Source organism: Cygnus atratus, chromosome 5 (assembly GCF_013377495.2).
Source record: "Cygnus atratus isolate AKBS03 ecotype Queensland, Australia chromosome 5, CAtr_DNAZoo_HiC_assembly, whole genome shotgun sequence".
NCBI lineage: Eukaryota > Metazoa > Chordata > Aves > Anseriformes > Anatidae > Cygnus > Cygnus atratus.
The window spans coordinates 30166012-30174872 of NC_066366.1; the positions used below are offsets into that span (position 1 = coordinate 30166012).

At 45.7% G+C, this 8861-nt stretch overlaps 1 protein-coding gene across 1 annotated transcript in view; it reads left to right on the forward strand.

Annotated features, from left to right (window-relative positions):
• Positions 1–8154, forward strand: part of RGS6 (regulator of G protein signaling 6) — a 238022-nt gene extending 229868 nt beyond the window's left edge. The window contains exon 16 of the mRNA XM_035539120.2: positions 8014–8154. Within this exon, the coding sequence (XP_035395013.2) occupies positions 8014–8148 (135 nt within the window). The 3' untranslated portion in view covers positions 8149–8154. The remainder of the gene's footprint in view (positions 1–8013) is intronic.
• The last annotated feature ends 707 nt before the right edge of the window (positions 8155–8861 follow it).

Here is an 8861-nt window from a genome sequence, read left to right on the forward strand (position 1 = left end):
TCCCTGGGGAGATTTATCAGCAGTGTATTTCACATCTCCCCTTCTCGGACCACAGCAGGTATGGGTGGAGTTAATTAGCTAACAGATGCAAGGTTTTGATATGTATTTGTAGCATGGACAAAGAGCTTGAGCTCAGTCACTTATAGGCTTGTCCAAGGTGATATAACAGTAGCGACCCTACAGTCAAAATATTTGTGAGACTTGTAAGGCTGGTTTTGTGTCCAGGATGTGTTCTCTGTGTCACCAGGGCTGGTCGTACCTCCCTCATCATCACCACCACCTTTACTCAGAAGCTGGATGCTGCTTGTTTCTGTAAGGCTGCATCCTGCTGTCACCATCTCCTAGCGGACATAGATTGCCCCAGTTTAATTTTTGTTGTGGCAGGGATGCTGCATATTCCTGCCCAGGGCAGAAGTCAACTTTTTGGCGGAATTTTCCCCAGAAGAATCAGAAAGGGGAAGCTGCAAACAGCTTTGCAAATGTCTTAGCCAAAAAGTTGAGTAATTTCATCTCATGGCTATACTGCAGCATGTATGGGAGTGCAAAAAGCCATCTTTGTTGCTGTATCTCCTCGATCCTGTATTGTTTGGAAGAGATGCCAATCTTCCAAATGTTACATGAGCTTGTTCCCTCCTCCCAGGCAAAACCTGTTCACTTGGGCTTTTTGCCAGTAGCCAGGATTTGGCCCACATTGTGAGAATCAGCCTCTTAGCCATGATCATTGTTCTCAAAACCTAAAGCTGCTCATATGGCGTTAGGCTCCCGACAGCCCACTCTGGTCTCCCAGGATAGCCCTTGCTATATTTAGGACTAAATCCTCCTGCAGCACCAAGCTGACCCCTAAACCGTGCAGCGTTCAGCAGGGCTTTGCCTCTGTAGTCTTCTGCAGCGCGTCTGCTGCCACCCCCCCAGCAGCTCTGCAGTCCCATTTGTACTTCCGAAGGTATGAAGCAAACCACTTGTCTCAGCCATTTCCAGAGGAGCCGGGGCTAAATTGATGTGTTACTTTTATCAATGCATTTTCACACAAGAGATTTACATTAGGTTTCCAACTCTGTATCTACAGGGCTAAACAAAGGATTTCTGTGTATTACTCAAAATGAGCTCTCATTGCTTACAGTGATTTCTCCTGCTAAAGCTCTTTCTTATGTTCCTGTGCCTTCAGCCTGGTGTAATTTCATTTGTGGTCTGAAAAGAGGTTTTATGCTTTTTAGTTTAGCAGGGAGGTTAGTCTATATTATGGTATAATTATTCATCTTTTTTTTTCTGTAGTAGTAAAAACAACTTGGTTGAGTGTGAAGAAAATGCACCAGCTAAAACTGTGGGTGTAAATAATTTTGTCACTTAAATAACTCAAGAGTGGACAAAAAGATATTGCTCAAATTTTCCAGAGCAATTCACACTTAAGCCAAGACCCTTATGTGTCATTTACCAACCTGAAACATTTCTTTCCTTAACTATAAATCAGGCAAGTCCAGCACTCCAACAGCAGCAAAAGCACTTGTTCCCCACTAGCCATGCTAGGTGGCAGTACTGCTAGGTACCACTGGGTAGTGTGAGCAGACAGCTCAAAAAAGGCAGTACAGCATCACTGGGAAGAGTAAAATCCTAAGTGCAGGGACCACAGTAAGCAGATGCAGAGGTGCTGTTAGTGGGGGTTTGGAGACATGAAGGGGAATTGGGGTAAAAAAACAATGTTTCCCCATATCCTCCCCTCACTGGTGTTTTCCCACTGGGTTCAGTGAGAGTAACTATGAACATCTTTTCTCTGCTGGGTGCTGCATGCCTTGTCTCAGCTGTGCCTGCTACCAGCTGCTTTGAATTCCAATGTCAATATGGTAGTTTTTTCCACTTTCTCCAAAGGATGTTTTGGCACCAGCAGTTAGGCTGAATGGCAACTGATCATAATTCCTCCTAAAAGCTGTTTGGAAATGGTACAGGTAACTGCTCCAGGGTAAGACACTTCTTTGCTTTGCTTTGGCATAGACCTTTTGGAAGATCCTGGTGGTGCTGTGATAGGTTGTCCCAGGGATGGGCTGGGAAAAGTATGGCGGAGCGAATAGGGTACGTCTCATCCAGCCCTCGGCTAGCGGGTTGTGCTGCGTGCAGCACGTGTGCTGGTGCTGGGGCACAGGATTTAACCTGCCACAGATGTGTCCGTGTAGGGCAGAGGTGCTGGCCAAAAGGCATTAGGCTGCTGCCAAGCCTAATTTGAGGTGCAGCAGTCACACTTTGCGTGCTCAGAACAGCATCTCCCTGCTTTCTCCTTCCTGCATCCTCTGCGTGCAGTGGAGGCATCCCTTTGGCAAACAAACCCCAGGCAGGTCTCAGCTGGCATCTGCTGTCACCCTTCAGCGAAGGCCACAAGGCATTCACTGAGGCTCTGCTCTCTCATGTGTGAATTTGCAGAAAATTCTCCCCCAGTGCCCAGCATGCAGGTAGAACATTCATTATGGTTTGCTCTTTATTTATTTGTTTAGTCTACTGCTTTACATTGCTTTGGGGCTTTTCTTTGAATTGATTTGTCTGATGTGCTGCGAATCTGCCTCGTAGCTGGCTTGAGGGCCAGCTGCTGTGTTTGCCTGCTTGCACTACAAAGAGGTCTCCAAAAATGCCCTGACTCATTTAATGCCAGGTCTTGGTGGCAGGGTGAAGGGACATGCCAATCCAATCCAGGAGACGTGAGTGGGAGAGAACAGCAAGGCACTTCCTGACCAGTTTGTGAAGGGCAAAGTGGGGCCTTGGGGCTTGAGTGAATCTCAACAGCTATCTAGTTTCAGTGTAATTCCCCTAGAATGGTCTAAAAATGTGCTAAATAAGAAGCCTGGGCTTGAAACAAGCAAAGAATTGGCGATTTCCTCCTCTTCCCCCTCAACATCTAAAGCTTACAGCTGTGTTCAGGCACAAACAGGGAAAACTTTCTATCGGCAAGTTAATATGTAAGGACTTGCTGGAATACAGCTGGTGCAAAGGGTGTGTTGTGCTTGGCCTTCACAACCCCCAAAATGTTTCAGACCTGTCGCAGAGTGACAGTGTGTAAGACAGAGGTGAGATTAGAAATTGAGATGTTTAACCACCAACCCAGCTCTTGTCTCATGCACGTTTCATAGGAAAGAACCGAGATATTCGGCTGAAATGTTCATAACAGACAACAGGCGTCCTGAGGTCTGCCAGATGCTTTGTGCGAGCCGGTTTGTTCTGATATTTTGTTGTTCAGGTTTTTCCCACATACTTGGATGTTCCCAAGGTCCTGCTTGGCTGGGTAGGCTGCCACCCCATCCTCCTCAGGGTCACTGCGCTTTGACTGCAGAGGGGGAGAGCCCTGGGATCACGTTGCAGCACATTGATTTGAAGCAGGTGCAGCTTTGAGATGGTTTCTGCTATCTCAGCCACCTCCCACATTCCCGTCTGGATTGCAAACTTTCTTCTTCTTCTTTTCTTTTTTTTTAATCCCCCCCTCCCATTCCCCTTTTGTCAAGAAAATTTACAGAGCTTGTCCTTCATCTCCTTCCAAATATAGGGCTTGTGAATGGAAACAAACCAAGAGATGCTGGAGCTTATCTGGCTTTATTTCCCTGCACTTCAGCTGGAGCTGAGGTGGGATTTCTTCTTGGTTCTACTTAAAACAGTAGAGAAGAAATTTGCTGTGCTTTACCGTTATGGTTCCTTTGCTTTCTAATTCACAGAAGTGACAGCCTTCTCCCCTTTAAAATTTGCTGATTGTCCTCCTTTATATCCTGCAGTGGTAGTGGCAAGTGGGATGGATGGCTGTGTTCTCCGAAGTGTAGCTCCCGTTGTACAAGCCTAAGGACAGAGGGCAGGTTTGGTGCAGCTGCACAGCCCTCAGCCCCTATGCTTGCTTCTTCCCCCTGCAGGCGAGATGCGATTCAGGTGCACGAGGCACCAGATGGCTCTGCCTTTTTCTAAAGAGGAGATGCACACAGACCCCATCGCCCCTGGCACCTTGGCTCAGGACCTGGGAAGCACCACTGAAAGCTGGCAGGGCTGCAGGGGAGAGCAATGGGGTGCATGGGGCCTGTGGACTCCTGGACAAATCTTGAAAGATTTTTTTTCCACCCTTTATTAGGTTTTAAAAGCAGGGTGCTACCTTGTTTAATGGCTTAATAGATCACTTAGGCAATTTTCATTAGAAGATTTTATGTATTTTTTAATTTCAGCGTGACTCCCATAAGGAGGGCTGTCTGAAGGCTAGAGCAGGGAGCTGGGACTCTGAGCCCTGCCTGGGAAGTGGTACCCAGAAATGGCTGGGAGTTGCTGTGCTTCCGAGGTGAAATGCTTCTCCTTCTGCTGTGCACATGTGGCATAGCAGTTTCCCATGGCACTCACAAAGAAATGTCAGAACGATAATTCTGGCCAGACTGCTTGCAGTGCAACAGACTGCGATGTCCAGAGCTGCAGCTGTGTTGTTAAAAATTACACAAATAGTCAATTTGCTTTGTGTATTCAGGGAGTCAATAATAAAGAGCTCATTCCCCTATAATAAGCAAGTCTATAAAATGCAGAGTTCTCTCAGCATAAGGATAGGAAGGCTGACATTTCTTGCCAGCAGCCTCAGGTATGTCATGGAGCATGCATGCATATCACGTGCAGTCTTTGGAAATGCTGGCTGCAGTCTTTGGTGAAGTGATGCTCCCTCTTCACCATGTGATAAAAAGAAGAAACAAAAGCAGCTGCTCAGTAAATTAGGACGTGAGAGACCAGTGGGTTGCAATGATCCCAAGTGAGTTAAAAATCTGTGATGCATGGGGACAAGCCAATTTGCAAAAGTTGCACAGGGCAGCTAAATCCGTGCACGCACCTCTGCTAATATGCCTGTTGCTCAGGCTGTCTCAAAAGATTATTCTCAGTTGCTAGACCTCTGGTGGCTTTCAGTGCATTTAAGAAATGAGGAGCTGCTCAGTGCTAGCTGTAAATTCGTGGAACATCGGAGTTGGAAGGAGCCCATGAGGATCACCCTAGATCCATCACCTCCTAGAAAGTTTTGGATTCCAGAAGGTATACCAGAAAACAGCTTGGTGATGAAGAATAGAGGAAGGATAAAGATGAAAACCAATGTCCCAGTCAGTTTGCCTGTCCTGCAGCTAGGCTGACTGTGTGGCAGCTGGATGCATACTGCAGCCTCAATTTCAGCAGGAACCTTCGTGGTGCAGTCTCAGCAGGGAGTTTGGCTGCAGCAGTGTAAGCTGTCCTTTGCTGTTGCTTATTGGTAAGCAGTCTTTGCTGGCCTGAGCAAGTGGCTCAGATTTCCAGTAGGTGCTTCAGAAATGCAGTGCTATAAAATAAATGATCGGTGCCTCATTTGTGCCTCCAGTCCAGAGCTTCTGAAAGCCAGCCCTTTGAATTCTTGTGATTAAGCAGGAAAGTTTGCATCTGAAGCTGTATGTGTCCCTCCCTTCCCCCGTGCGTGGCCTTCTTTCTTCCTTAGCATTCAAAGCCTAGGAATTCCCCGTTTCATTATATCATTAGTGAACAGCTGAAAGGTAGCAGTGCTGCTCAGCAGTTCGAAGATGTAAAAAGCAGAGAAAATCCTTCGTAGCAGTTACCTAGGGATGTGGTGTGCAGTACTCCTCTTCTTCATGGAGTGGCCTCACCTGAGAAGTTGGCTTGTGGTTTATTTCATCTGAGGATCAAAGTAATTTTTCCCCCTTCCAACAGTCAGTTATTGAGTTTATACTGTTTTAAGGTCAAGTACATGAAGTCATCTTGACATGAGTAAGAATGATGGGTTTTGCTTGCATGCCAGTGGGTTATATGGCCAGCAGTCTCTGTTCCACTGTGTTCCTCTTAACATGAAAGCAGCTAATGTGATCTGCCTGGGCAAAAATGAAAACTGAATGTTATTTTCCAAAAATATTATCTCTGCCTTTCGGAGCCAACCCAGTTGTCTGACCACAAGTAAAGAAACCACTGGGAGTTCAAAGGTAGTCGAAAAATGTAATCACCTGTAAATCAAAATATCAGTCAAAATATCCCTGTTACCCAGTGCTGTACCTCAGCCCCGCAACACCTTCCTCCCCACTTCAGTACCCCATCCCACCAGCACCCTGCATGTACAGGGTGCGGTGAGGGAGGATCACCAGGAGGAGGAAGGCTCTGGAGACCCTTCCAGCCCTTACTCCTGATGGGGCTGCAAGGTGGCTGCCCCAGTTACTCATCAGCCACCCATGGTCCTGGAGGAGGAAGGAAAAAGCCTTTTAAGTATGTAGTTAGGTGGTGAGGTTTTTTTCCAATTAATTACGAAGAACTTTATTAGGAGGAGATGGAGTCTCCTTCCGAGATTTAAGAGGTAACAACACAGCTGAGCTGTTTGCACCATGGCTGGGTTTACATCAACTGAATGCTGAGTTTCTACTAGGTGAAGTGCTTGAGAGAGAGCTGGTGCTGAAAATCCTTACTCATACCAGAGAAACACAAACCTGTTATTGACCATATCCATGGTTTGCATTATTTTCCCTGTCCTTGTCTCAGCTTCTGCTTTGCTCATTCTGTCCTGATAAGTGTGGAGCTGTGCCCTCCCTTCTGTTTGTTTTCTGCAGTGAGAAGGGGTTGTGTTGGTAAATGACTTTATACAAGCATTTCTTTCACGAAATCTTGTGCTATCCTTCAGATAGTTTCACAGAAATGAGGATTTGACAGGTCTGAAAGCAAATGTGGAAATTAACCAGTAAAAACTGTCCCACACCAGGCTGTAGCTCAAAGGATACATTTTACTCTGAATCTGAGTAACACCAGTGGCAGTTTTGCCCATCTTAAGATGGACTATACACTGAATAGTGCAAGAAAGCTGAATTAAGCAGTTCTTCTGTGTACAGACAGGTCATCGCTAATCGCCCTTGATGGGGACGATAAGGGAATTCTGCTTGGCTTATTAACACTGTGAAATAAGCTTTGTGACTTGAGTCTGGTTTGTCTCTTCCAAAGTTTCATCTGCAATGTCTGTAGGGCAGGGGAGAATATTTCTTGTTGTATAAATCAGTATAGGTAAAACAACTCATTAAGTCTATAAAAGTGCTTCCATGGGCAAAGTCTAAGAGAAATGCCCAAAGTGACTGTTTTTCGTTTGAGTTCCCTTAGTGTGTTCTCAGTCCTTATTTGGCCAAAGTATTATGGTTTGATTTTCTTGATGTTTGGACTAATATCTATTTACAAATCCAGGGAAAATTAGAAGAGCTGACTCTAGTACGGGATTTTCATCAGGCAAGTAAAACTAAGCAAGGCAAATGGAAAAGAGGTAGCATGAAGTTCTGCCGCAATTAAACACCCCCTCGTAAGACTGAAGCTGCACACCGTAGGTGCCGTACTCTCAGAGCAAACTGGTGACAGCAGTTTGACTCGGTAGGAGAAAAAAGACCTTGTGGTGATGAGGGACACATCTGATGTAACTTTATACAAACAATGCAGACGTTCACATCTGAGCTAGGCCTATAAGCTCCATGTATAGTCAGCTAGAGATAGAGGCTTTTTCAGGACATGAACAGTTTGGCTTATTTTGAGTGTCTGTCTTAAGTGGAGGTGAAATGTGTCCGAGTATCAGTTCCCCTCTATGAACTATAAGGGGAATGCTGGGTGATAGTGCAAGTATCTATGAGTGGTAAAATGCAACCCAATGTATGGGACAAATTCTGACATTTATTTCTTCCATCTTGAGCCATCCCAGTAGTTTCAGTCTGGCTGGACACCTGTTTATAATCTGGGGAATGGTGAGAGTTGCGGTCTTTACAAAATAACACTGATTACTGAATAATGTGTGCCAGCCTTTTGGGGCGAGGGCCATCTTTGTGCTTTGTGTTTATGCAGCCCCAAGCACAGCAGGGTCCTGCCCCAGGATGGACCTCCTGTATACCACCTCAACGCGCATAATCGATAATAGCAGACTTAATTAGAACTTTGATCAGTCTCTCTTCCTTCTAATTCATTGTGTTTTAAATCCCTGTGATGTCTAAATGAGGTTTGATAACAATTCTCTGTCTCTCATTTCCTCCCGTCCCACAGGAGCACATTTACAAGCTGATGAAGAGTGACAGCTACGCGCGCTTCCTCCGTTCAAATGCTTACCAGGACTTATTGCTGGCAAAGAAGAAGGTATCTGTTGGAAAGGACATGCTTGCATCTCTTTGCACGTCTTGATTCTCGTCTGCTGCTTGCTGCTAGTGTGCAAATGAAAATATTGGCTCTTCTTTTAAATTTTATTTATGAAAGCAATAAGAACTTTTGTTTTCCTCACCAGGGGCACAGGGTATGGCATCCGTATGCACAGCCTCAACATATGTTTTCGAGAAAATATGATGACCCACTATTAAAAAAAAAATGTGTTTGTCTTGCACAGCTGTTTCCCAAATGCAGTGCAGGCAATTAAAACTGCATTGCCTCTGCCTCATGACAAAGATGGTGTCTGGTACGAGAAGCAGAACCCATCAATCTATTAATTGCAAATTTCACCCCTTCTGGTTTTCACCTCCCCAGCCTCACCATGTGGTCTTCCCTTTGGATGCCTTACCTCTAGACCGCCCTGCAGTGATTTCCATTCTTCTCTTCTTCCTTTCACTTGCTCTTGGCACCCAAGAGATGTTTCTTTTTCCTTGGAGACAAGAAATAATTGCAACCCATGCAGTAATCAAGACTTTCAGCCACATTTTTTCACGGGAGAACTGGGTTTGAGCTCTTTAGCTTTTCTGGTGCCCGCATGTGCTCTGCCAGCACTGCCTTTCTGCCAGGACCCCTAGTTCAGAGTAGCAGAGGAGCGGTCACCTAGGTTTGTGGCAGCTCCTACCCACGTGTCCGTCCTTTCTAAAGTCTGGGAGGTAAGCTGCTGCTCTCTGCATTGGTGGCTGTGTTCAAAT